Source organism: Synchiropus splendidus, chromosome 2, assembly GCF_027744825.2.
Source record: "Synchiropus splendidus isolate RoL2022-P1 chromosome 2, RoL_Sspl_1.0, whole genome shotgun sequence".
Taxonomy (NCBI): domain Eukaryota; kingdom Metazoa; phylum Chordata; class Actinopteri; order Syngnathiformes; family Callionymidae; genus Synchiropus; species Synchiropus splendidus.
In genome coordinates this window covers 18754121-18781591 of record NC_071335.1, presented here as the reverse complement: position 1 = coordinate 18781591, position 27471 = coordinate 18754121, and the positions used below count along the sequence as shown (strand labels likewise).

The 27471-nt window shown below is 41.5% G+C and overlaps 1 protein-coding gene across 10 annotated transcripts in view; it reads right to left on the bottom strand.

The window, feature by feature from the left end:
- LOC128753852 (dynein axonemal heavy chain 6-like) overlaps positions 1 to 27471 on the bottom strand; it is a 42941-nt gene that overhangs the window by 13453 nt on the left and 2017 nt on the right. For 6 of the 10 annotated variants that reach the window (XM_053855998.1, XM_053855994.1, XM_053856004.1 and 3 more), the window contains 58 exons: positions 26980 to 27072; positions 26477 to 26553; positions 26255 to 26404; positions 25161 to 25484; positions 24944 to 25078; positions 24747 to 24849; positions 24610 to 24673; positions 23423 to 23597; positions 23175 to 23276; positions 23009 to 23104; positions 22840 to 22926; positions 22472 to 22592; positions 20084 to 20235; positions 19776 to 19928; positions 18732 to 18983; positions 18452 to 18580; positions 18262 to 18375; positions 18039 to 18182; positions 17812 to 17967; positions 16934 to 16984; positions 16053 to 16145; positions 15867 to 15986; positions 15502 to 15682; positions 15263 to 15359; positions 14900 to 15134; positions 14547 to 14711; positions 13583 to 13693; positions 13377 to 13502; positions 12717 to 12872; positions 12386 to 12547; positions 11847 to 11984; positions 11605 to 11772; positions 11370 to 11518; positions 10682 to 10789; positions 9599 to 9725; positions 9015 to 9227; positions 8723 to 8944; positions 8539 to 8661; positions 7810 to 7992; positions 7584 to 7727; positions 7085 to 7306; positions 6828 to 6975; positions 6592 to 6749; positions 6187 to 6318; positions 5870 to 6041; positions 4866 to 5012; positions 4723 to 4796; positions 4492 to 4646; positions 4182 to 4413; positions 3965 to 4117; positions 3434 to 3574; positions 3048 to 3290; positions 2449 to 2616; positions 1939 to 2388; positions 1760 to 1873; positions 1564 to 1690; positions 1296 to 1492; positions 381 to 584 (listed from right to left, as the gene is read on the bottom strand). In XM_053855998.1, the coding sequence (XP_053711973.1) occupies positions 381 to 584; positions 1296 to 1492; positions 1564 to 1690; positions 1760 to 1873; positions 1939 to 2388; positions 2449 to 2616; positions 3048 to 3290; positions 3434 to 3574; positions 3965 to 4117; positions 4182 to 4413; positions 4492 to 4646; positions 4723 to 4796; positions 4866 to 5012; positions 5870 to 6041; positions 6187 to 6318; positions 6592 to 6749; positions 6828 to 6975; positions 7085 to 7306; positions 7584 to 7727; positions 7810 to 7992; positions 8539 to 8661; positions 8723 to 8944; positions 9015 to 9227; positions 9599 to 9725; positions 10682 to 10789; positions 11370 to 11518; positions 11605 to 11772; positions 11847 to 11984; positions 12386 to 12547; positions 12717 to 12872; positions 13377 to 13502; positions 13583 to 13693; positions 14547 to 14711; positions 14900 to 15134; positions 15263 to 15359; positions 15502 to 15682; positions 15867 to 15986; positions 16053 to 16145; positions 16934 to 16984; positions 17812 to 17967; positions 18039 to 18182; positions 18262 to 18375; positions 18452 to 18580; positions 18732 to 18983; positions 19776 to 19928; positions 20084 to 20235; positions 22472 to 22592; positions 22840 to 22926; positions 23009 to 23104; positions 23175 to 23276; positions 23423 to 23597; positions 24610 to 24673; positions 24747 to 24849; positions 24944 to 25078; positions 25161 to 25484; positions 26255 to 26404; positions 26477 to 26553; positions 26980 to 27049 (8913 nt within the window). In that variant the 5' untranslated portion in view covers positions 27050 to 27072. The remainder of the gene's footprint in view (positions 1 to 380; positions 585 to 1295; positions 1493 to 1563; positions 1691 to 1759; positions 1874 to 1938; positions 2389 to 2448; positions 2617 to 3047; positions 3291 to 3433; positions 3575 to 3964; positions 4118 to 4181; positions 4414 to 4491; positions 4647 to 4722; positions 4797 to 4865; positions 5013 to 5869; positions 6042 to 6186; positions 6319 to 6591; positions 6750 to 6827; positions 6976 to 7084; positions 7307 to 7583; positions 7728 to 7809; positions 7993 to 8538; positions 8662 to 8722; positions 8945 to 9014; positions 9228 to 9598; positions 9726 to 10681; positions 10790 to 11369; positions 11519 to 11604; positions 11773 to 11846; positions 11985 to 12385; positions 12548 to 12716; positions 12873 to 13376; positions 13503 to 13582; positions 13694 to 14546; positions 14712 to 14899; positions 15135 to 15262; positions 15360 to 15501; positions 15683 to 15866; positions 15987 to 16052; positions 16146 to 16933; positions 16985 to 17811; positions 17968 to 18038; positions 18183 to 18261; positions 18376 to 18451; positions 18581 to 18731; positions 18984 to 19775; positions 19929 to 20083; positions 20236 to 22471; positions 22593 to 22839; positions 22927 to 23008; positions 23105 to 23174; positions 23277 to 23422; positions 23598 to 24609; positions 24674 to 24746; positions 24850 to 24943; positions 25079 to 25160; positions 25485 to 26254; positions 26405 to 26476; positions 26554 to 26979; positions 27073 to 27471) is intronic. The other 4 variants (XM_053856001.1, XM_053856002.1, XM_053856000.1 and 1 more) reach the window with 4 other exon arrangements.

Sequence of the window (27471 nt, the reverse complement as noted above, 5' to 3'; positions counted from 1 at the left end):
GCTCAGTATCTGCCTTAGAATTGACTTGAGGATGAATAACTTTTAAAGGTTGGGTCCTGAATTCAAAGAAATGCTGCAGCTGTGAGGACCCTTAGATCCTGGCCAGGGTCCTTGACGGTTGCTTGGAAAACAAAATTTAAATCTAAAGGTAACTTGGAGAACCAAAACACAAGTCCACTTTTTGTAAATAGACTTGTCTTCTTGCGCAATAACAGTATTGTTCTCCTCAGTCACAATCAGAACAGGTAAAACTGCTGTTGATGTGTGTTTTTTAATCTCAAACTCCCTGGTTTTATATGACGCTGCTTTCCTCCATTAACCTATAGCAAGATTCTTATTTGTAGAACAACTTCCTGCATTCATTTCAGCTCAACACTCACTTGATCTTGCGGGTCAATCATCAGAGGCCAGCGACGACCTTCCGTGACCAGAATGCCATTCTCCTTTGAGACAACGTCGTGAGGAAGACCCTCAGTGTTCCACTGGCGGATGACAAAGGGGTCGCCCAGAATGTTGATGAGGCTGAAGTTAGCGCTGATAGGAATGTTGAGTTCCTGGCAGAGTATTATCCACTGGTCGATCAACTGAGGAGAGGGCGCGACACAAATGAGAGGACGCCCTCTGAGATTTAAAAAAAAAAAAAAGACAGGCAAAGCTAACAGCTTGTTAATGTTGACCCTAAATGGAGAAAATAAACGCAAAGACAACCGACAATAGAATGAAAGCAGTTAAAACGCTTAGCATTTATTTAATGCTAAGTGTTAAATAAATGCTAGACACCTAGACAGAGGACTGTTCTCTTTGCACACTAATCTAGAGAATTCATGAATGATTCAATAACTAGTTAATAATTCAGATAGATATTGATCTAATGTGAACTTAAGCAGAGGCGCGCTCACAAATGTTAACTACTCTGGTAAGCACCCAGAACACAACTTAACCCTTTACAGCAACACATGGATAGAAGTCGCCTTGGTTTACTTGGATTGTTTGGCTGTAGAATTGTAGTGATGGATAGATGATGTTTCATGGCACAGTATTGAAGGGGAGATGAGGTCTCCTGATTTTCAGAGGACACTAGACCACACTGTCTGCTGTAAAATGTTTGGACTTCACTAGGACTAGTTCAATGAAACCTCATATTATTTCTAAACCAAGAGCGCCACCAGTGGCCTTGGAAAATTCGAAAATGCTTCATCAACCCTGCTGTTTCATGAAACCTCGTCTACATATCACTATAGAATCGTCAAAAAATGTGCTGAGAGTGAGTGCTTTATCCAGGATAAAATACATACCAGCTGTCTGTAGTGAGAAGTAAACGCTCCATAGTAGGCCACACAAGCAGCGCCGATGAAGACATTCCCGACAACGTTGATGATCTCCTGCTCATACTTGGCGATGCTTTCCTCCCAACGCACTTGCTCATTCCCCAGAGCAGCAGTTAGCTTTCCAGCCCTGGTCAGTCGAGCCTGTGTCAAGTCCATGGTTTGGACTAGCAATGTGAAAAAGGGAAGTATTAAACTCAACTGCAACATTCTTAAAGCAAGTGTTTAGAGCACTTACCTAAATTGTCTTTTTCATCCAGGCTGTTGTTGAACTGATCCTGCAATGCCTTGATTTGGTTCTCCACTTCCAAAAGCTTCTGCTGCTTCTCCCGCAATGTGGCCATGGTGATAGCAAGTTCCTCCTGCAGTGGGAAAAAATAAATCAAAACTTGGCATCACTTAGAATGAACAATGCATGTAGTGTAACTTCCCTGAGCTTTGGCCAGCTTTTCTTTTTTAGGTGCCACTTCTTTGACCACTCCAGAGTAAAGATCCATCGCTCTGACCCACATACACATGGATTTGCAGGCTTTAGACACTTTCTCCACCTTTGGCAAAGGTATGAGTGAAAATCCAATATGCTGATAGTATTTAACTTCACTGTAAATCAGACCTTTTCTGGAACAAAATCGGGATTATTGATGTATTTTTTCAGCTTCGCAAGGATCTGAGGCTTGATGTTGTCCTTGTCATATTCCATGAGACGTTTAACAAAGTTGGCATCTGCCAGCAATTGTTTGGCGCTGGGCCAGTCCGGTCTGTCGAGACAAACACATGGTATTGAAGATGTCTCAGAGAGGAATATGACACTGAAAGGAGGTACTAACTTGCAGCTCAGTAGGATGCAAACTGCTTCCATCACAGTCATGACCAAGTCTGGGGGTTTGGTGAACACTTTGATCTCTGAAATGTCAGCCTTGTCCAAAGAATTGAGGGCCTGGTTTGCGCCCTCTAGAGCTGGCATTGCTTCATCCAAGTCCTTCTGGGCATCATCAGCCATGGCCTGTGTGTCTTCGGCCTTCACCTTGGCGATCGCCTCGTCCTCTTTGACAATGTTCCGCACCTGTTGAAGAGCCGGCGTGATTCTTTTTGAACTACATCACAAGCACATTTTTCATCACACCTCATCGGCCTTCTCTTGATCAGCGGCCAGTTTTTTCATCAAGGCATCAACATCAGAGGATTTCTTTTTCAAAATGGGTTCCAGCGCGGAAAGTTCTTCCTTCATGGTATCAACCAGGTCGTTTGTTTCCAGAAGCTTCATCAGACCGTTTTTCACACGATCCCTCGCCTGAGTCACAGTGAAGTTGAATGAGTGGTCACACAAATAATACTTTGTCCTTCAGTAATTTAAATGATATACTGTATGGAAAGCAATGGTTGACAACATTATAACATGTCTGACAATCTCAGACCTGAAACCATCTCCTCCAACTCATCTTCATGCTCACATCCATGTCATCAGAAAACATCATAGTCCATAGGGTCCATCAGTCTGTCCATCAACGCCGCTAGTACGGGCTGAGTGCTGATCCTCGATGTGATCCCACTCTCACCTTGAGTTCTAAAGCACACCTTACCACTGTCTCACTGACCACATACAAATCCTGCACAACCCTAACATGCTGCTGACTTCCTCTAGAAGCTCCGTCTCTAGTTTAAAACACAGAGATGCAGATCCAATGGGCTTTATTCTCAGCGGCACAACTTCACATAACGTACCAGCACAAGCTCCTCCCTCTTCTGCTCAAGCATGGACAGGTAGAGGTTGATAAGCTCCAAGTAAGAGGTTGGCGTGGTGTAGTAGCGGCGTCTCAGCTCTTCGTAGAAACGGTCAGCCATCACACTGACACTCACATGTATCTCAACGCACAGAGTGGAGAAGCTTTTTTTCAGCTCCTCTGTTCCAAAATCCACATTAAGGAAGAAGGCGTTTGAGACGGACAGCAGGGCCTCTCGAGGCCACTGGGCATCAAATTAGAAAAAATAAATAAATAAAAGACTTGTATTAGTATTTCCCGCACACATGAAAAGAGCTTGCACGGCTTAGGCTAAAGAACCAAGAGAGAATCGTAAATCTGAAAACCTGTTGCCGCAAAGCATCTTACCTGAACAAACCAGTCGATAGTGCAGCAGTTGACCAGGGACGGGAACATCCGGCACCTGGCCCTGAATGCATCGCCTACCGGACTCATGCACAGCACAATGTGCATTTTCTCTCGTACGCGAGAAATAAAAAACTGGAAGACCTAAAAATCCAAACAAAAAAAGAGACCTTTAACTGAGATCAAATGTGTTTGAGCCGTGAAAAAGAAGTTATATTTTTCTTGATTTGGGTCACAGCTTGTTATTAAGGCCCTAATCTAATCTAAAATACTGTTCATTGTCTCGATTTACAGCCCTTTTCAGAAAGTCACAACTTAACTTTCACACCACAAACATCATTTTTTTTCATGTAATCTTTATGAATTATGTTTCCATTGCGAAAAGGCAATAAGGAAGTCAACAACACTGTGGTAACCAAAGACAATTTCTGCGGACCTTTATTGACAATGTTTCTTATTTCAAGAAGTGTGTGTTCTTTCATCCTTCCTGCGATAAGAATGATGCCTGTGAGAGCCAGAGTGTGTTCTGAGTACCTCATCCCTGTTCTCCTCGCTAATTCCAGCCTCTTTGGCTTTGGGCCGTGTAGCTGCCAAAACCTGCTCCAACTCATCTTTTTCAAATAGGTTGGGCACCTCTCCAGAGTTCAGCATGTTGTTCACATCCTCCAAAAATTCCTCCACAACAATCTGTAAATATGACTCAAAATGTTTAACACACAATCAAAGGCAGTGTTTCAAAACTGCAGAATACCTGAGTGTCCGTGAAGAGGAAGACCGTGTCTTTTCCTTGAACTCCAGCTAACTTATAGAGTTTCCTTAAGTCCTCATGGAAACTGTCATAGTTGTATCCTCTACTCAGCTCAATTTCAAAACACTGGTATGCACAAATGTGGACGGCCAGACGGGTGAGCGACTGTTTGCCTGTTCCTCCCACACCAACCAGCAGAGCGTTCCCTCGCTCTTGTCGAATCATTCGGGCAATTCTGTGAGGTGAAACATTTAGAATTTAGAACAAGACTGAAATGATGTTTGAGTGAGTATCATGATGCAAGTGACTTTACCTTGAAACATGCTCAATGGCGTCCTGAAAGAAAACCAGCTTGGTCTCCTTGGAGAACGTCATGTTGTAATCATCAAGGTAGTCCTGAAGGACGCCCTGGATCTTGTCCATGTCAGTAAGATCTTCGTAAACACGATCTTCCTTGTCGGCACCAACCTAATAGAGCAAGTTTATCCGTGTGAATAGACCATTTTAAAGTTAGATTATAGCTATCGAGACAATTCAGCCAGACCTTCATAAAGTCCCCAAAAATGATCGGATTGGTTACAAAGTATGACGGCTCCATTTTGATGTCAAAATACTTTTCTGTCAAACAAAGGAGCGGTGTTATAAAAAAGATGATCTTCAAGAGAGAAATAATGTTGAACATCTTACTGGCCATCTGACAGACGATGCCGTTGAAATAATCTTTGTCCTCGTTGTTGATGAGGCGATCATGAAACACGCGTTGACACTCGTGGCAGAAGAGACGGAAGATCTGGTTCTTGTCTCTAATCTGAGTTGGCTCGGTCTGTAAAATGCCTAAAAAATATATAAAATAAAAGAAGAGATTTAGAGTGATCTGATCAATCCAACTATGAATACGGACAGTCAGATATTTAATAATTCTTCAACAATATTGAGCACAGTCAAACAGAGTTGAGGGATTCACATGTGCAGCGGTCACAATCTCAGTATACTCAACCTACTTTGCATTCGACCACAGAGAGCATTTCCTCGAGATTTAAGATTTCAAGAGTCTAGACTCTTGCCAGAAAGATCATCCCCATTTTTGTTTCCTAATGGAACTTTTCATTGATAATGCATGTTTAAAATCACCTATTTATGGATTTCATAATTTATTTATTTTTCTGGAACAAAATAGAATAAAGAAATAAAATAGGAAGTTGCGTTGTACACATGCTGTAACAATGCCCTACAAGTAGTTTTTATGTATTTATGTCTGACAATTAAATTTTTTTTTTTTTTACAACAGAGACACTTCTAGCAAATAGTTGATTTATCAGATGGTGCAACAATGATAGACAAACCATTTTTATTTGTAAAAATGTCATTTTAGTCAGGAGTGAACACTCCATTCTGTGTCATGCTCTCCCGTGCTTGTGTGGGTTTCCTTCCCAGGATAACAGCGGCTGCCCATCTCTATGTGCCAAATATAGACAGGTGACCAGTCCAAAGTACTAAAAAAATGTCAGAGACTTGAGGTCATGTGACTACAGATATTATTTTTGCATGTACATAAAATAGCATGAACATTGTACTCAGACTATATTAATTATACATTGCTTTGCTTCCTCATTGTCTCCAACTATTCGGATCAGAACCACATGGCCACTGAAATATGCATGGTGTTTTATTGATAGCAAAAAACGTCTCACCTTGAACACACTTTGACAGATCCCTCAGATTGAAAACGTAGTGTGACTTAGCAGGGGTTGGCAGGAGATCCACACTTAATCGATTATAGATTTCGACTGCAGCGTTTACAATCTGGCCGCCACAGTTTCTCACTTCATCAGTGAACTCGTTGAGAAAGCCGATCAAAATGGCCTGCAGCGACACAGAATTCAAAACAGAACTTAATTGGGTATAATGGGCACAAGGAGCGCGTCAAAAATAGTTTTCAAAAAGATGAGCAAATCTGTGCACTCCTGCGTGTGTTAAATATTCGCCTTCGCCTTTTGCGTTCCCTCACTTTGAAGATGTGCTTGAGACTCTGCTCCGACGGTGTGGGCAGACACAGCATGGTGAAGTGACGGATGAATCTCGGAGTCACAGGATTGCGTCCTCCACCTGGCGGTGCACAGGCAGCAGCAATTGTCATATCCTGGAGGAAAAAAAACATGCATCAAACTGAGGAAAATGTCAAACATGTGAGATTAATCTAGAAAGGAAAGTTGTTTATATGATATCACTATATTAACATACACAATCAGGGAACACATGACTGAAACAGATGGTCATATTTCCTTCATAGCCTTTTTTCTGATGAATTACACACGTGTTTAAATTATCTTTGACACATTGAGCAGGTTATTTAGGGGAAAACAATCTGGATAGCATGACTTCAACATCAACATTAGTGGAAAGATTAGTTTACCTTTATTCCCTTCCAAAAAAACTTCTGTCTGTCATAGAAGCCTGAAAAGTCCTGGAACTGCCGCAGCAGTTCGATGGGGGGCTGTGAACCATAGCTGTCCAGTTTGGGCATATTCAGATCATCCACGAAAACTACCACCTTCTTCTTGCCAGGAGCACCTAAGCAGGGGAAAAGATATCGGATTAGAATCACAAAAATCGTGAGACTTCAGGAGGAACGTATTGTTTGGACTCTACCGAGAAGGTTCTTTCTCTTTTTCTCCAGTTTAGATTCGATGATTTCTTGAGTACGAGCTGATGATGTTTGAGCTGAGAAGTTGATGTAGACTGGAACATAGCCTGCGTTTTCCTGGATGCTGTTGAGAAGCCCCCGCGCTACAACAGACTGTAAGCATCAAACACAAGGGAGTATATAGAGAGTAAAACTCAGCAATGATAAAGGAATTTTGTAGACACTTTGCATGGTGCTCCATTACATGCAGTTGCATCTCTACCTTTCCCACGCCAGTGGCGCCAGTGAAAAGAACAGATCGTCGCACTGACAGCAGTTTTTCCATCAGGTAGCCGTAGCAGACGGTGTCCATGGTGGGAACCAGCATTTCGAAGAACGGTTGTTCCGGGTCATACCTAAATTGAGGGATTATCTTCTCCCACGACTCAAGGCAACCTTGAGCATAGTTCATGTACACGTTCCACAACGGGGTGTTGTTTAGGACCTGCAATAAACATATTTAATGAAATATAAGCTCATAACATGGGTCCAATTAACTGTTTTTTTCTGCGAAAATATTACGTTTAGTGAGGCAAGCATGCCTTTTTGTAATTCATTACATATATGTGACTGAACTGGGTTTATTTACACAAGCAAATTCATGTCCTATTGACAGGTAGTGAAAAACATGCCCTGTTTCCAGTTGTTGGATGAGAAATTAAACACACTGCAGATAAAAGCATAGCAATATGCGATACACAAAAACAAACTTGAGGGGTCACCTGAATTTCCTCCCTGTCACTAAATTGCTTTTTGACAAAGCTGTCAAAATCTGGCCAGTGAGCGCTGTTGAGATTCCCTCCCACGGCCCACAGATAGGAAAACACGAACGTTTGAGTGAGAAGTGAGTTCAGCTTCTCAGCATCCTGCAACCAACACCAGAATGTAAAATGAACTGAAACATTTAAGCTGTTTCAAAAGCATGTTTTCATTGATAGCTTCACATACCATTTTGAGATCTGGTCCTTTTTTCCCCAGCAGCAGAGCTTCCAGCAGGGAACATAGAGTGTGGACTTTACTGATGTCCACCTGACGAATGGCTTGTGTGCAATTTTTCCACACGTATTGAAGACCACTGTCCACATACTGCTCGAACAACTCCAACAAGAAAGTCCGGACTGATTCTGGAAGCTTTACATGTGACACATACTCAGACTTAGATTCATATAATCATTTGATATATGTTTAGTCGAATAAGAGGTCTAACCATAGATGACCAATTTCACATTGATTGATTGAGCATTGTTCAGCAGTAGCAACTGAGTTCATTGTGTGCATGTCCGAGTGACACAACAATGGGACAAGAACTGTAGAGTCAAATTTATTTTCCACTGTCCCACAGACTGAGGGGGACCGGAGGGTGCCAGAGCCACCTCAATAGGCTTGTTCCTTACTTATTTGTCTATTTTAATGTAACTGATCTTACTACACTGCTACCTACAACACAATACTACCTTACTACACTGTATTTTGAGAGCGAAAATATATTTATACATACAGTATTGTCTCTCTTTAACCTGCCTCCAAGACAAGATAAAGCCTCCCTCAGAGAGATTTCAATGACAGCCTCATTATATTACACCTATATAAAGGGCTAATCTTTATAATCCTTAAACAATGGAATGAACATTTATAGCAAAAATAGACATTAATAAATCAGACGAATATTAGAATCACCTTGGAGCCAAGACCTGTGATCCATGTTTGAACGTACGGCATCCACCTCAGCTCATCAGGGTCAATGAAGACCATCCCACAGCGACTGACAGTGGCCGGAGAGGCAACAGCCAAATCCTGGACCTGAACAACAAATATTTGTTATCACTTAATCAAGTAGGACAAACAATAACATCTGACTGACCTCAAACACCATATGTATGGATGGGGTAAGCTTGATCCGTTCACTGTTGGCCAGACACAGCATCTTGTTGTCATCCAGCACAGTGTTCATGTTCTCAATCCACAGAGCGTCGACTGGTCCGTCGCATATCACCCATTTATGGTCATCACTCGTGTCATTCACTGCGTATCGCACGCTCAGCGCCATGAGTCCATCGACCCACTCAAGCGTTAACTTGTTAATCTACCACAACATATCAAGACGTGTTAAGAACAGCGGCGGAGGAACAAAACCAGTGTCATTTGGGTTGCACCTCTCCATAGAGCTCCCCCATGGTGACGGATTTAGGATTGAGAATATACATCCTGACGGGTTGATAGAAGGGGTTGCTCTCACTGAGTCCTGCACCATGAAGAGTATCCAATGTGTCTGCCAGTATCTTGTAGCATGTGGTTTTACCTCCACCGGTGGGCCCCACCAACATGACACCATGGCGGACAATCATCGTCTCGTAGAGTTGGATCACCTGCAAAGGAATTCCAGCAGGATGCTTATACCAAATAGACTCCATGTGCACTGTTTACAGTCAAGTGAAAAACACAATAGTCTGGGTGTCTGGTCTGTAACATCTCTAATCTTCGAATACTTTTGCAGACGGCAGGTCAAATGTAATTGGTGACAGTCAGATATCCCCAACCATAAATGAAACCTCCACATACCACTCTTGAATGGTTTTCTTTATCTCCATTATTATTATTATTATTACTGTTACTATTTTATTTTATTATTTTTGTTGTTTATTGATTGAGACCGAAAGAATTAGAGGAAGAATACATGTATTGTTGCTAAAGCAGAAAAAAGAATTTAGATTTCATTCCGTTTCATCCAACTGTGTACCTTATTGATCATGCTGTCCAGGGGTTGCAGGTTTTTCTTCACAAGCGAGTCTTGAATGGTGGAGTGCAGGATGCCGTAGTCATGCTCGGGAATGACCACACCGGGGAAGAGGTCAGACAAAATGCCACTGGCAGAAAGAAAACCACAATAAATGCTGTTTGTCAGGAAAAAGCCCACCTGAAATTTCAACTCAATTCCTTCAAATTTGCATGGCAGCGGAAGCATGTACTGGATGTCATAGTGATAGTGGGACTAATAAAGGCCAACTAATCGAATGGTATATCTAACTATTTCAAATAGTATACAGGGATCACGGACATGAGAAAAACAGGTAATGGTTTGTCCCAGCATCAATGTTGTTTTGTAGCATTGAGACTAGTAGTAGCTGTGAAGTTACATGTCATTGCCAGTAGTGATGATTTTATGGTAGCTGCAGAGGTACGGTTATACCTGTAGTAGTAGCAGTATAATAAGCAGTAATTGCAGCTGTTACAGGGCTGGAACCCAGTTGTATATAACTTTTGTAGCAGAATCGGTGCAAGGTGTTGTAGCTTCTTTGGTCATAAATCAATGGATACACTGGAGGCACCTTTTGTGTTCGTACAAATTGTAGCACAAGCATCAATTGAAGTAGTTGTCATAGTAGGATTTGTAGTTTTTACAAGAGGTAGTATTACAGGTAGCATTTGTCTGAGATTGGGATTTGTGATGTATTTGAAGCAGTTTTTATTTAGGAAAAAAATGTGGAGTTGGTAAGGGTAGAAGTAGTTACTGCAACTGGTGATGGATAGATGAGGTTTCATGAGGTTGCTGTTTCATGAAACAGTGTCCTGATTTTCAGAGGCCACTAGATGGCACTGTCTGCTGCAAAAGATATGGACTTGTTTATGACTAACTAATTCAATTAAACCATCATTTTTAAGCCGTTCACCATCTACCCATGACTAATGTGGCCTTAGAAATAATAGTAGCTATAGTCTTGCTGTAGTACTTGTATGTTATAGACACAATATTGTTTCCTGGAATTCACAAATGTATAAAAAAAAAAGAAAACATCTCTGGTTATATTTATTTTCCTCTCACCCGAAAAGCACTGCATCATCCGTGAGGAACTTTGGCAGGTTAGAATCCCTCAGTGCTCTGATGAGGACCACATCCTCACTGAGGTGTGGGTTATCTCTCTTCAGGGACCTATGAAGACATCGCATTGCATTAATTCCAAGTAAGCAACCTCATTCAAATGAATTTCGAGTTACGGCAGTACAAATAAAGACAGAGTGCTGTGGGAAAATCATCAGGATAACAAAATTAACCAAATGAGCAACTTGGCAAGAAAAATGTCTTTTGGCACGGCGGTGTTACTTCACATTACATAGGAAAAAAGAACATTCGCCACTTAAGTGGGAGATAATGACTGTCTGTGAAAGTAGCAGGGGAGTGATATTAAAGCCGAGTCAAACGATGCATCACACGTTGATAACTTTGTTTTCTTAGGGAACACTGAAAAAGTAACCACAGGTGATGGAGAACACAGACAGAAGACATTTAAGCAGGTTTGGGAAACAGCAACCCCCAGAACAGGTTACACAAACACACATTAGCCTTTAAGCCAGTGAAGCAAGAATAAATCTCTTTTTCTGTCATGTTTTAAAAATACATAAATATTAGAACTCCTTTTCTTATACTATCAATACGTGTAGTGTTGCCTTGAATCTGTTGGTCCTTGGAATGTGAATGAGTAAGCGAATAATAAAAGCATTATTATTCTGACCCTGCCATGACCAGAACAGATTTGACAGCTCTCATGCCAAAGTCGTAGTGGTCCTGCTGGGACAGCTGCTCGGAGCAAAGCTTGTACATCTGGGTCATCTTCCTCGCTAGAATTTTGCTGGACTCAAATCCCTCCGAGTACAAAATCACCTGGGGAAAAGAAGCCACAACGATGATAGACGTGCGCACAAGCAACCGAGATTACTGTTGACAACACGTGTGTGATACAACTTTACCTCAGCGATGAGAGCATAGTTGGGAACCATCATAGCTATGGGTCTAAAGAGAGCTTTAAGGTTGTCTGGCAGTTCAGTTCTTCCAGCGTAGCCCGGGTTCATGGTAATGAATGCAGCACATGTCATCACTAACTTGATATCTCTGCCCTCAAAGCGAAACCTGGTCAGCTGCATAACATAAACACACAAACAGTGTAGCCAGGATAATGTTAAAACCCATTCTTTTAAGCGCTGTTTATCACCTTTGCGGCCTTGGCGTTTCGTATGGTTATCAGCTGCTGGGCAATGACTGACAGCACTTCAATATCGATCCGGTTGAACTCGTCAAAACAGCACCACGCTCCGGACTGAGCCAGGCCACTGAAGAAGCGTCCCATCATCTGGAGAGGACATGTGGAATAAAAAAAATAGATTAAAGTGCGTAACCTGAGGCCATAAGTTACAGACATAGTTTTAGAGAATGGAATCTCCTGAATTGCCATTTAATCAACTCACCACACTGACTAGCAAGTGACTGCCCCTGTAATAATTCTCTTATGGATACAGAGCTGATCAATAAAATGAACTGAATGACAATAAAAACACAAGGGGAGCGCCAGAATCTGAACTCCCAGTAAGACGCTTTGAGCCCTTCAGCAACACTGCCATCTTGTGGCCAGACATATTCACCACAGTTTTTTGGATGTGGGGCAGACACTTAAAACTAGAGCTGAAGAACTGGAAAATAACAAACAATAAAAGGTATATAAAGGATATATATATATATGATGCATGAATTCACCTTGTAGTCCAGACCGTCAGAGCAGTTGAAAACAACACACTGGATAGCCAAAGCTTTAGCCAAGTCTTTGGTGGTCTCAGTTTTGCCAGTCCCCGCTGGCCCCGCTGGAGCTCCCCCCAGGTCTAACTGGAGTGCTCCCATTAGACACAAGTAGCAACGATCCTACAAATACGAAGAAGCAGACCTGAGTTATTGTGTGGCGAAATGATACAAATCAAATGTCAACCTTGAATTCCACCTTTGTGTAGCTGCAATAACGTGAATACTGGTCATCAATTTATGGTGTTGTGTGTGGCTTTCATGTGTGAATGTGTGTGAATGTTACTGTTACCGTGAGTGGTGTGATCACCAGTCTGGGACAGGCCCCAAGGTATTCGTAGCCATAAATATAAGTAGAGAGCGCCATCTTGGCCACGCAGTTGTCAATATCAATGTCCCAATAGTACCGAAGCTGCCGCTGCCATTCGAAGTTGGTCCTGGTGTCCACCTAAAACGAAAGAGTAATTTGAATTGAAAAATAAACATTCAGTCACACCTGCTCGGCTAAAACAGCAACGTGGGTAAAAATAAAGGAGTCAAAAAGTAAATTAAATAAAACGGTCAATAATGTTCCAGTAGTAAGCCAATACATTTTTTGGAAAACTCGAGTGTCCTCTCCTTTTTAAAATATTTAGTGTACAACGAGTCGTCTGAACTTTTGCCAACAAAGGAGTTTTCTTTGACTCCAGTGGTAGGTCCCTTATGATAGGGTCAAGGACGCAAGAGCTCCAAACATCATGAGGGCCGTTGGCAAACAGAAGCAGGGAGGAAAAGCCGGCACAGCCGGTCTGCCCCAAGAGACAAGCCCACAATGCTTCAACTTTAAATGGTTGTCTGATAAAAAAGATCACACACTGCACTGCAGTTTGTCCAGGATGGCTCAAACGGATGCCTTTTGGCGGCAAATGTTTGGTTCAATATGGCAAAAGTGATGTTGTTTCATGCGCCGTACCTTCTGCCGGACAAGATCAGTAACAATGTCCCTGGCATGGACATCAATAGTAATAAGGGCAGTCACAATATTTCGGTGTAAAGAAGGCAGCTTCCCTCGGACCAGAGCAGCCAGTGCATTAAGCCTCTGCAAGACACAGGATTATTAGACAGACCACAACAAAGGGGAGGGTTTTTTTTAAATAGTAATGAAAGCAAAGAATGTACATCAATATTTGTGTGTTCAAATTCCTGCAAAGCAGCAAAATGATCGTGGTCTCCCTCCAGACAGCCATCCAGGTCCTTGCACCACATCATCTGTGAGATCGTCAGCACCACCTGGTGGACACAAATCATTACTGTATTAACCACAAGAAAAGACGAAGCAACGTGTAAAGTTGTGACTGCAGATCTGAGAGGAGTGAAGCGTTGATAACAAGAAAAGACTTTAGCCTTTTATGATAATGGTTTCGGCATAAAGAGATTATTTCATGTCTTACTTTGACAATTAAGATTTTATTTCCCTCTGCCCTCATTCGACTCTCGACATTAATCCACCCTCCTCAACATTTATTTGGTCAATATAACTGGACACCCAATAAGTGTTTGAAACATCATTAATAGCAATGGCCTCAATGGGACAGCAGGTGCCAGTAGTGCTAGGGACTTGCTCAAACAGCACACATAGTCTACCTGAGTAACGTTGATGAAACTCTGTAGTAACCGAGCAACAACTTCCCCTTAGTTAGATGGATACAAATGATATGTAATACAGTGCCTCTTAGCCATGGGGCCGGGGCCCAACCACATATGTAGTGCGTCACCAAACTACTGCCCCCAAACAGTAAAAACACTTCATGAAAGCCCCTGTTGAAGCAGTTGTGAATTTTATGGTGATACACTTTACTTATAACTTCGTTGGAGTTTAAATAAAATATTTTATCTTTATTTTATATATTTGTTTTATTCAGAGTTTTATTCAGTTTTTCCAATTGTTTTTTGAACAGTTTGGATTAGACGTATTTTTTTTCTACAGATATATGACTCGCACCTGGTTCTGCTGCTAGTTGGACTTTTCAATGACTAATATCTTTGGGATGATCACATGGTTATTGATCACAAATAAAATGTTCTGGGAACGGTGCTCCCCGTGTTCAAAAAGGTTAAGAACCCTGGTGTAGTGTATCTGTACCTGAGATGCGTGGCCAGCAATGACCCACTCTTCCCTACTCCTCAGTTCATAATCAGTGATAGCTGCCTTGCTCAGGCGTCGAAGTGACACAAACATCGCCTCCTCCACTTTGCAAAGCCAGTCTTCTACATTGCCTTGTGCTTTCAAACCTTTCGTCAAAGCAACCTGAAAGAAAAGAGCAAGGAGGTTGTTTTTTTTCGTTTCGACATTGTCTATTTCCACATCCTAGATAGCCTTGAAATCAGGACTAATGCCACAAAATGAAGAAAAAAAAAGTTGCTTCACAGTGTCTCAAAACTCTCAACGTGAGACCAGACACAAGATAAAACAGGATTGAAAGGCTTCACACTGACCTTTTCTCCCTCTGGGGAGACCATACTGAGGATGTTTTTGCTGTAAACTTTTTCTCCGCTTGGTTCTACACCTTCCAGGATAGTCCCTCCTGCTGCGGCTGGTTGTTCGGTGAGTAAAGCAAACTCAAGGTGTGTAATCGCATCAAAACATTTCCTCAGGTGTGGTTGAACTGCCTGGGGGTTCCTTGTTTGTGCCAAAATATTAATGAGCTCATCATTGGACAAGAAATAGAATCTGGCAAGGGTAGAAAAAGAAACAAACAAAAATGAAAAATCAGGCAGTGCAAGATGCAGACCAAATTAGAAATTTAAATATAGTGGTGAAATCTGGTATTTTAATAGCGAGAAGAATCCACAACAAACCGAGGGAATATCACTCTCTTGGACTCCAGATAGTCTTCCAGACACTTATGTATCTCATCCAAAAGCTCATTGTTTCTCTGAAAAGTCTCCAAGAGATCTGTGTGAAATCAAAGATGTGACGTGAGACATGAGGGCAGGACTGGAAGTACACACTGCCAGACCCCCCAGACTGCTAGACTGTCAACTCTGTGTCTGAACCACAAGAAAATCGCTTTGCTTATTTAAAACAAAAAACCAACCGGGCTGCGTGGCGGCTCTCAGAGCGTTTGGCATCTTATTCACTTTGTACATGATCTCTCTCCAGGACTTGTCCACTTTCACAAACTTCTTGGACTCCTCGGGAAGCTGCCTCTTGATGTCTGGTGCAACAAAGATGCTTTCTAGGTAGAGCCAATTTCTCTGGCATGTGAGCCATTCATCCTGGTGGGACATTTAAAGAGTAGTTGAGTGAGAAAGAGCTCTTTGATAATAGCAGATTGTTTAAACAATTTACAAGCACCCATTCAGAAGTACCTGGGCTTCTTCATTACAACCACTAGAGAGCGGCATTGCACATATTTTAAACAGCTTCAAATTCAGTCACAAATTCAGTCTAAAAACGTACCAGTGTTTTATTGAAACGTGTCAACTGTTTGGTGAGTTTGTCAACCTTGGGCTTGATAGGATCGACATAGCGGGACGAAGCCACCGTGGCTACGTTGATGATGCTGTCATCCAACAGCACCTTTGTGGCAGAACACACACAGTTTTCAAAGAACTGGTTCACACAGGAAGAGCGAGTCAGCCTTACCTGAATCTCATCTGTGCCTCCCAAAATGAAGACTTCCTTGGAGTCGCCATGACAGAGGACTGTAAATTCAGTTGTCTTCCAAATGTCCTCAACCTAATACGAGTGATCACATTGCGCAGAAATATGTCACATGTGTAATGGAAGGAAGCTTTTACATTGAAGAACTGCAAACTGAAACAGGATGTTTTCATTCAGAAAAGGCTAAAAAGAAGGAGGAAGAGAACAGGCGCAGTGAAATGCTGTTTATCATGTGTTGTTGTAGTAGGAGCATTCTGTGACAGGTTTGATGACAACTACCATTTCAAGATGATCTTTCCGTGATAACATTTCACATTTCTTGCATGGATCTTTGTAAAAGACATTGGTATGGTATCTTACAGTGTGTAACCACAGTGAGTGCCTGAATCCAAGAATAAAGCAGACAAAAAACTGTTTTCATCTTTCACAAATCAAAGCCAGGCATAGTGAGCTGCAGTGCGGATGATTTTCTGCTCTCTGTTATGGTAACAAACTGATGTTACAGGCGAGACCTAGAAGTGAACATTGATAATTAAAACTGTGGCCTGGTGATGAGAACTAAGTGTGTTTTATCTGAACTAGAACAAATACAGTGTAAAACAGAGCTTCTAAAAATGACTTGAGTCCATCACCAGAACATAGTGAATGTGACAGATGAAGGAAACTCCTCATTCCCAGCTTAAATTGTCTTCAATTGGGGACTTCTACTAGATGCATTTATGAGGCTTCAGAAAATGTCACCATTTATTTTCATGTTATTGTGTCCATGAGGCAACTTATGAAATCATCTGTAAAACTTCCAAACATCCAGAATGATACACACGTGACTCGAGAATAAATGACCACTATTTTGTCAACCTTACCTTTGCAATAATCCCCTCCACCGATGCCTCCCCTGAAGCTTGTCCCGACACCTGAAATGTCAAGTGTATCTGTTAGCTCTTTATATTGACCCAAAATCGAATGATGCAGCGCACAGCTTCGGGAAGGTTTATTGAATTGTTTAAATGACGAAAGGGTTTTGCTCCTTCAATCTCTTTTGACAAAAAAACTTTGCAAACAATCTCTCATATTCAAAATTCCTATAATCAACAGAGCTTAAGAGAGAATAAAATTGGTTTCACAAGCAAGTTTTTTTATGTTCCATTTAATCTCCCTGAGACAACTGGCTGACCAATTAGCATCCCAAACACTCATTTCACAGATGAAATCTCTGTCAGCTGCATATTTTGCTCTGAATTGTGCTGCATTTATTCCGCCTGGCAGTGTTTTCTATAAATGTGAAAACTCAAATAGCTTGTTTTGTTGCACTTAAGTGCTTGAGGCAAACGCCTGACATACGCAACAGCCGAGAAGAAAGTTGTTGAAACTGTGTACATAAATGCTGTGTAATTACTATACATAACTAACGCTCATTGTTTCCAAGAGTTGGAAAATTTGATCAAAGGCTGACATTGAGAAAATGTAATTTATTTGCCAACCCGAAGAGGAAAGCAATAGAAGTTCAGGGAAAATGAAAAATGTAATTACAGTAAAAATACATATAAAACCATGATGGCGAACCAAAGTCCACAGGGTTCATTTATCCATTGCAAAGGGGAATAGTTTCTAAGGTACTGCTCCGAACGAGGAGGTAAAAATGCTCCAGGATCTACGACACTTCGATCCTCGTTCCTGCTATGTGAATGAAGGAACGAACAACTGTAGGAAAGCTCAATAATTGTAACAGCTTCAATCATACCTTCTGGATCTCTTGCCCATAAGCAAAGACATTAATTTCCTCCAGCGCTGCCAGGGATGCATGATCCTTGTCCAGGGGTTTCCCAACAACAGTTTCCAATGCCAGCCAATGATCTTGTTTCATGCAGGGGTTCCGTAAATCAATGATCAACGGCAACTGAGATATGAAAGAGTAAAATATTAGAAGAATACAGTTGAGAAATTCTTAAGCTATGGTCAACTACAAACCCTCTGCTTCATAGCGTCCACTTTCTCCTTCAAAATTGGTACCACATTGTTGCGAGGAAGACCCTTCTCCAGCTGGACCAAATACTTGGTATATTTGTTGACCTGTGAGGTCAGCTGTTCCAAGTCTAAGTCCTCCAGTTTAGACTAAGAAACAATGGATTAAGATACATGAAGTCATATCAGAGGACACAATACTGGAAATAATCCATCTACAGTAGCGCACCTCAGTCCATTCAGCCTGCAAAATGTCCCATTCCTCGAGAGATTTCCAGAGGAGCTGCATCAGTCGGAACTCTGACGTTAACTCATCCAGAGCGTCAAACCTGGTCACCTCCACCTGAAAGGATGTTTTTTTTAAAAAAACTACCTGATGTTTGCTTGTATACACATGCAGACAGATATTAAGTCATCACCTTGAATTTTTTCTGGTACGACTTGAAGGCAGAAGCTTGCGCCTGCAGCTCATCTACAGAAACCTGGATGTCATCCAGCAGTGTGTGAACTTCTGCAACATTTGAATTGATGTCAAGGATTCTTCGATCCTGGTAGAAAAACAGAGGGGTGGTTCATGAACAGCTCAATCAATACGTAGAATCATAAAATGAGAAGCATGCTGCATATGGATTTTAATAAAATACATCATAGCAAAGTAGCCAGCAGAAGACACAAATAGCTTTCAAGTAGCTGACATACCTTTGACTTATGCTTCACTTTCCCGACCTTGCAGTTCAGTTCTATGATGTCATTCTGCAGGGAGCTACAGAGAATTTCCAAGTTAGCGTCCCTCTTTGATGCAGCCTTGTTAACAATGGAATTTAAAGAGTTAATGGTGCTCTGCATCGTCTCAAAAAGAACAAGGTCCTCGGGTGGAGCAGGGACCGAATACTGCTTAATGAGATTGTACATCTGATGAACAGTCTCCTCCTCCTCCTCAAGGAATGGAATCTGGAGAGGGAATATAGGAGAGCATCAGTAAGTCGATTTGACGTCATTTTCAGTGGCTACTTTTAAACATTCCTTCCCCCAAAGGAGTCTAAGACAGGCTTGTGATTGGCCTTTGCAGACCTACACCAGAAAGTCTGGAAACCAGATGAAGCCTGCAACAAGCTAGCAAGCCTCCTGAGATAGCAGCATGACATTAGTTGTGGACATAAGTCTTCATTCTGTCGAAAGATCACTGAAGGTGGAGGAGGATGAACTGCATGAAAGCCGTAAGACAAAGAACAAGGCACCCACCAAAGTAGTGAATGGCCTGATGAAGCTTCATGATACAGTGTCATTTCCAGAGCTCAGTCGTTGGTGCTTTCAGCGTAAACATGTCATGTTTCATTGATATAGTTGCTCAAAGAGGGATCTGAAAATGAGGACACTGTTTCATGAAGCATCATAAGCCCCTCACCACTATCTATTATATACTTGATCTGGTTCTTTGAGTGTCTTTTTTTTTTATGAAATCAACGTGATAAAGACCTTTGACACATTTGAATTCATGTCTCGATAATCCTGCTTGTGAAAAATTGCTTGGACAAGAGTGGAAGCCAGAGAAATTCCAACTTTTTGTTGGAAGGATTACGCTACATTCATGAAGTCTCCACAAACACTTCAATCATGGCAATCCAACTACCTCTGCCTCCACAGCAAACTTTCTGAAAATCGACCAAACACATGAGGAACAGATGGTCTCGTACTGCCAGACCCCTTTCAGAAGAGCTTTAGGCTGAAAAGCTTAACCCTCACCCGGTCTTGAATTTGATCCAGGAGCATCAAGTAGTTGGCAAGCTCTGTTGTGGTATTGGGAGTGTGCTCGAGGTTAAACTGGGCCTCGCAAGCTTCGGCTATAACAGCGTCCAGCTTCCTTTTAGCCAGCTGAGTGAGCATCTCATTAACGACCTGAAACCCAAATGACAGCAGAGCAATTATTCCATCTCACCATTTTTGATATTTATAAGTGAACAAAACCACACTATAAGTGCTGAACTTGTGTGTCATCTGAGGGAGTAAGAAAAGAAAAGCAGGGGTTTAATTGAGTGCTGATTTGTACTGACATCCAAGCAGCGCAGGGGCGAAGTTACAAGCTTTCGTCTCAGTTGTTTCTTGTCGACAAGCAGCAAGCCGAGATGACGGGTCTTACGTATGGCCAAGGCCAGTTTGTGCTCGCTGTGGTACAACTCAAGCGACTTTCCAAAGAAATCCAGGCCTGAACAAGACAAAGGACATATTCAGGAGAATGATGCAGCCTAGACACCACACAAAAGGGTTGCAGTCATAAACAAATTTGAAAAAAAAAAACGTAAATAATAACAACAGTGTTCAAATGCAAATAGAACAAAAATACAAAACACCAGGAGGGAATTTTTATTATTATTTTTCCCTTCAATTATTCGTGCATTCATTCAAAGACCATGTCCAAAACTAAGGATGCTCCGATCGATCGGTCACCGATCATGAGCGGCCGATTTCAGTGCGATCGGTGAATGCCGATCGCTGCCGGTCATTGCCAGTCATTCATTACGTGTGACAGCCGGCGCTCCGATGAAGCCCCACTGGTTGCTGCTCACAAAGCATCGCCATGTCTGCTGTGGAGCTTCTTTCATGTCATGTTAAGTTTGCATCCTGCAGCACATGCATGGGAAAAAGCTGCGCAGGGAAGCGCCTTCAAATTAAACAGGCTACTTAAAGCACCAGCACTTGACGGAGCTCGGAGAGTTTTCCAGCTCATGAAAGTGAGACCGCTGGTTCCTCAGCAGCAGGCTGTTAGCGCAGCTGACGCCTAGCAACACCCGCCAGTCCAAGCGTGACATTCGGAATGATAAGAAGTAATTATTGATTTCAGAGAGCTAGATGAGCAGCCTTTCTCAGGTGTTGCAGTGCACTCTCTCTCAGAGTCCCGCTACAGTATGTAAATACTTCAAGGACATAGCACAGTCTCTAGAGATTCACCTACGATGTCTCACATCAAATGAAATGTTTTTCAGGTGTCCTTATGACAGAATAATTGCTGCATTCAGTAAGGTTTTTCTAGGGTTTTCACCTTGAAGAGGTATATAAAACGTATCTGAATTAAAATGATTTAAAGTTATTTATTTATTTTTTTACATTGTGTACATATTCTCAATCCATGTGAGCAGCAGCAAAAATCTTGCTCGGAGCATCCCTATCCAAAACTGTATACTTGATTTTGGTGGGCATAATTTAGGCGTCATTTCAACAGTGTAATTTGGTTCACCGTAAAGCTGACCCCAAAAAATAAACAGCTGTACGTTGTGTACATTTATTTCTGTAAACACTAGACCAAGCTTTTAATCTCCCAAAAGAGAGAGATGGTCCTGAAGGAAGCGACAACAGGGACTGCTTGGGTGTTACGGTATACGGAGAGACACAGACTGCCCGGGAACAATGTGAGCGTGCGATCATAGATGCTGAGCAGAGGCGGCGACAGCCATCTTTCTCTACAGTCATATAGTTTAGGTCAGTCATAAAGCATTAAACCTTTGAAATGAAGACATTAATATGATTCACGTAAATGATGACAGGCACTGCATAACCATTCTGGGTTTTGCAGCTGGTTTTCAGGATGACAGCTGGTCTGATGATCCTCATGGAAGGCATATGGCAACACAGGGTATAACTGCTTTTAATAGAGGTGACTGTTCTGTTGCCTAAGGTCAGTCCTTGTTTTTCCCTTTGGTTTTAATTTCTACCCGCTGACTGAGCAGTGGACTTTTCTGTGGGGCTTCCATTATTGTCCCATTTTTCTTCTTCTAATTTTTTAAAAGTGGTTGAGTCTGTCAACCATCCAGTGCTGTGCCGTTTACATTTATATTTTCATGTCTCACTTGATGGGATAATTCACTGCACGTATAACTGCAGCACAATTAGCCATTTGAGAGGTGAGGTCATCCACAGGGGGGCGAGACAATGTGCCAGGCTCAGTGCTTTCACCATTTGCCTATTATTCTACAGTGAGGGGCAATTAGTCCCCGCAAAATGAACCTACTGCATAATTTCTTGAAAACCTGGAGGCGTGGGGAATGATCAACGCAACACCTTGACTTGTTGACCTTTGAAATAAAACCTCAAATTCTCAGAGGGCCAAATAACAGCAAAACAGTCGTCTCCAGTGGTGGGGAAAATGTGAACTGTTGGAAAAAAGCCATTACTCTGCTCCAGCTCTCAGCTCTTAATCCAACATGGCTAGCATGCGTTTTTTTTATGAAGATATTACCTGGTTATTACCAAAACAAGTATCAATCTACAATCAACAATTATCTAGCAATGATCTGAAGTCTACCTGATCATCTATGATCCATCCATCCATCCATCCATCCAATTTAAACAGTGTCTCTTGGCATGTTTACAGCGTGATAAACATCCAAGGTCTTTTCCGAACCCATCACCACATTCTTAAGTTCACAGACAAAAAGGGAAATTACCATGCTCCTGTTGCCGAAGCGTTTCCATATTCAGACTCTCATTCTCCTTATAAAACTGTTGGAAATGCTCAAATGTGCTCGAATACATTTCAGCGACGTCAAAGGCGCACTGAAATGTTTCCTGAGGAAAAGAACAGAAAATTGCAGATGCATTATAATTTTATCTGCAGTTTGAGGGCTCCTTACACAACAAATGCACAAAAAGGATTCTGGAGGCAGTGAAATGTCAATAAATCATATCTAAAGGTTAAAACTTGATCTTGAGAGTATGTAAATAAACTTGTACAAAGTTGCACATTTTTCTAATCCGTAAAGAGCAAGTTTCAGGATGCATTTATTCAGTATGAGAAGTAAAAATACAAACTTACTCTGATGTCTCTGATGATGCTGCGGAGGTGACCGTTCTCTATTATAGATTTCAAACTTGGACCAACTTGAAATTTACTTTCTGATACCTGTGATACGTTTCAGCACATCTTTAGCTTCTTCAAACTTGAATGACAATATCTAGGTGTCACAAAGTACCTGGTACAGTACCTCATGGGTAAGTGATCTTAGATCTCCATCTTCCGTCAGTGTTTTGACTGTCAGTACAGTGTCCCCATACTGCCAGATAATATCCTCTAAAGCCTCCTGTTGGTGCACAGGCACAGAGCAGTCAATAATATGGTAAAAGCACAATTGCTTGCGAGTGAATGTCAACCTGAAATATCTCTTTGGACGGTTTGTATGTCAAGGCATTTACATCCAGCACCAGTTGGGACATGAACAGTGGTTTTCCGACGGCTGCACTAGCTTCCACCGGCTGATTTAAAGAGACAAATGAAAAGAATGAATCAAGAACAAGAGCTGTGAATAGACTAAACTTTTTAATCACGATTAATCGCACTAAAAGTAGAGTTACGTCATGAGTCAACTCTGCTTTAGAGTTAGCTCGAGATCATAGAATACCTCAGTGTCGGTCCATTCCGACCCTGCTTTGACTTGCCGACCCCAGCTTTTTATTGTGGCAGGACAGGGATTATGACTGAGCTGCTCCTGGAGGGTCTCCAGCAGTTTCCCAACTTCATTCACCACCAACATGTGTAAAGTGTTGGCGACCATGTAGTCAACGAGACGGATGAAACTGCACACAAGCCAAGATGGAAGATTTTATTGGACAAATGTAATCCAGGATTTTATGATTCATTATGCGCAGGAACAATCCAGAGGTTTGGTCCTTTCATTTTTTTTTTTTGGCACTGTCACTAGAATGGTTTATATGTGGGTGTGAGGAATGGCTCATCCACATCCAAAACCAAGGTCTACCATTGGCAACGGCCTCCCAGATGAGGCAGCAATGAGCACGTTGTATCATCGATCTGTCACGGTGAAGAACGTGCTCATATATCTGTTTACCTAACATTTGTACTCAAGGTTTGTGGAGAGTTTCCAAAAGAGTAAGATCCAAGAAAAAAGGGTGGCTGAAATTAACTATCTGGACTGGACATCTGGTCTGGATGCCTCCCTGCTCAGGTCATCCAGGAAGTTAGGGTTAGGTACAGAGACCCTGACTGACAGTCAGGAGGGATCATGGTTCCCACTGGTCAGACCTAATTCCCCCAGGAGATCTACAGTTGGGAGCAGATCCTAGATAATGGCAGAAAATGTATGGATGGATGAAACAACTTGCAGTGAAGATGAGGAAAACTCTTCTACCCTATTAAGATTGAAATTATTTACCAGGGTTTATTTCATTTAACCACTGTAGAACTGCTAAAAAACGGTATAATGAGTGAGTGTTTTTCGTCCATCATCATGGATGCATGAATCATTGGCAGTTTTCTGCTTTCCGAAATCTGGTCTGCATTTAGCTGGTCCTACTGTACAGGTGCATGGGCCACCATGTGTGCAATGCACTGGTTCTCAGCCTACAGATAGTGTTGGAATTTTCTAGATAAGATAAACCAATGAGGAATTATAGTAACACGAAATGTGCAGGTCAAACCTTGTGGGAAGCAACATATTTGCCAATAACGGGTTGATAAACTCAAACAATTCTAATGTTGCTAAAGGCTATTCGACAGGACAGTGTAAAAAATTCATCATAATGGATCATTATTATAGAGCTCAATACAAACACTAACACTAATACCCACCAGATGATTTGTTGACATAGATAAGTCTTGCTTATCTCCAATAGAATAGGACTTTTCACAATGTCTGTTGGAAAACAGATTCATGTTATCTTTTTCAATCTGTGTCTGAATAAATTTCCAAACATTGCAAGACACACCTGGAGTAATAGACTGGCATTCAGGATCTGACAAGTAGCTACGGCAGGAACAAAGTGTTACTTCTTTCACAAGCTCTCGGAACCTCGACAGGTCAGCTAGTACCTGTGGAAAATGAATAAATACATGTCACTGGCATCCCAGCAGTGATAGAAAGGCACATTAAATGTAGGATTATTACATTAAATAACAACGGTACCTCCTGCTGCTTTGCATACTGGGTATTCTGGAACTCAGTCAGCGTGTATGTATGTCTTCCTTCCAAGTGGCACAAGTCTGTCTCGCTGATTTGGCAACACATTCTGCGTATTTCCACCAGTGCAGGACTGAGATACTTGAAATCACAGAGAGCATTGAAAGCAAGTGTCAGAAATGTTTCATATAAACAGCAGTTTAAAGATGTTCTGAAAAGCTACCTTGTTTACTATGAATAAACTTTTTTGGAGGATATTCCTGGCCACCAGAAGCTTCTTTGTGCGAACGTTTTTCCGCCAGATATAAAAAGGTTTCCACTTTTTGAAGAGGGAAAAGAAAGAGATGCGACTGAGCTTGCAGTGATAGTCGTACTCCTTGTTCCAGCGCTCGTGGGTCACAAAGTCGGACTCGTCCTTGGACATGGATATCACACCTCCGTAGCAGATCTTCATATTGTGTTCTTGACTGAACTTGTGGAGGTCAGTATCTTCAGAACTCTTGGTAGGGAAAGGTTTTTCAGAGGGTAAAGTGGTAGAGGTTGGATCCTGGTATATGGAGAAAAATGGATCAGGATAATTCACCCAAGACCTTTCATTTTTATACAAGGACGTTGCATTTTATTTTTTTTTTAAGATTTTTGTCATGGAAACTACAGAGACTAAAATGTTTTTGTAGGTTTTACATTAAAAAAAACAACAAAGCAAATTAAGGTAATGGAAATAAAACAAAAAGTAACTAAGAACAATATACACTCAACAAAACATAAGTCTTCACTCTGCTGAAACAAATTTCAATGCATATTATCCGGTAGAAAAATACTCTTAAAATAGTCAAATGAAAAGCTGACAAAGAAGTTATATCTCAGTTGCACTCAAAATGTATAAAAAAGGCACTAAATAAAATGGTCAAAAAGACCCTCAAACAAACATTATCAGTTTTTATAGTTTAACTCCAGGAGGCCCACATAAATACAGGCCGCATTTGGCCCCGGGCCACACTTTGCCCAGGTTCGGTATATAAGATATGATAATAAGATTTGTTACCATGTATTAACTCAACTATTAGGCATATTGTTGACAAATATTTCAATGATTCAAGTATGGACTGGAGCCCATCACAGATACTTGACACCATGGACAGGTCACCAGTCTACTTCAGAGCACATGTACTGCAAGCAAACAACACACACTCGCACATATAGAAATGACCAATGAACCACTGCATGTTTTTGGAGAGTGCGAGAAAACCAAATGATCAGGAGGAAACAGAGGTCAGACCAAGATTTAGCAATGAGCCTTCTTGCTGTGTCACTGACCTTAGAGGTGGACGGTATGGTAGGTAGTTGGAGGGGCTCCCGCTGCTTGGGTGGAAGGGCTGTGTACCAAGCAGGAGAATACATACCCTCTTGGATTGTGCGGTGTTGCTTAATGGGCATTTTCCGAACAACACGTCTTTTTAAAACAACCTGGTTTAGAGCAAATTAAAATGCTGTTAATCTTCAGCTACATTCATGACAAAAAACACGTCTTTTTCCTACCTGTGTCTCTTTAGAATAAGATGGAGGTCTCGGTACAAAAGACTGAGAATCCAGTTTGGGAAGCTTGGTCTGCGACCCTGCAGAGAAAATGTGAAGAATCAAACAGTAACAATGACAAAGAACAACAATAACATCTCTAGTTAACCGGGTGTAGAGTCGTGACGATATTGATGGTGGAAATTTGTAGCCCCCTATTTTAAAAGATCCGGGAATCTCATAAACAATTTAAACAGAAAAAAGCATTGTAGTCTAATAGCAAGAATTTGAAGATAATAATGATTAAAAACTTATTTTAACAGAATTCAGAAAGGCGCACATGAAGATAAAGAACAAAAGTTTCAAGTTTATTTTCCATTGAAAGAAAATAATTTAATAAAAGCAGATATGCAAATGAGACAAGCAACAAATGATGAGAAAAGCACAACTCAAGAACCTAGTGTGCACTATGACTGCAATGGTTTACAGATTCACTTCCTTCACAAAAAAGTGATGCTGCTTCTTACCTGAAGACTCTTCTTCATCATCATCTTTGCTGCCCATTGTGCTTTGAGAATCCTGGGAAGACTCTGACATTGTGCATCTGACACTAAGAAGGTCTGATAGGAAACATGAATTAGAAAATCGCCATGATGCACCTTTAGGTGTCATTTAAATGTAGGACAAAATATAGATCTGTAGGGAAACAATATGCTGAAAAACAAATCAATGCATGAAGAGTTTCTGACTGTCTGAAAACGTCTACATTTCCTCCTCCATCCTCTGACTGAGAGGATCCGGAGATGACCTTATTAGAGATGTAATCTCAGCACCGAGTCCTGCCCTGTCGAGTTCTCCCAGCTGAGTGTGCCGGTAAAAAGCCATGGGCGACAACAAGGTGTCATCCACACAGAAAGATCTCAACAGAGAGGTTTCGACACCAGGGGCGATTTTTCTGGGACAGCAAGGGAAGCACTGCTTCCTCTAAAATGTCAAAAAATAAATGGTGAAATACGTTG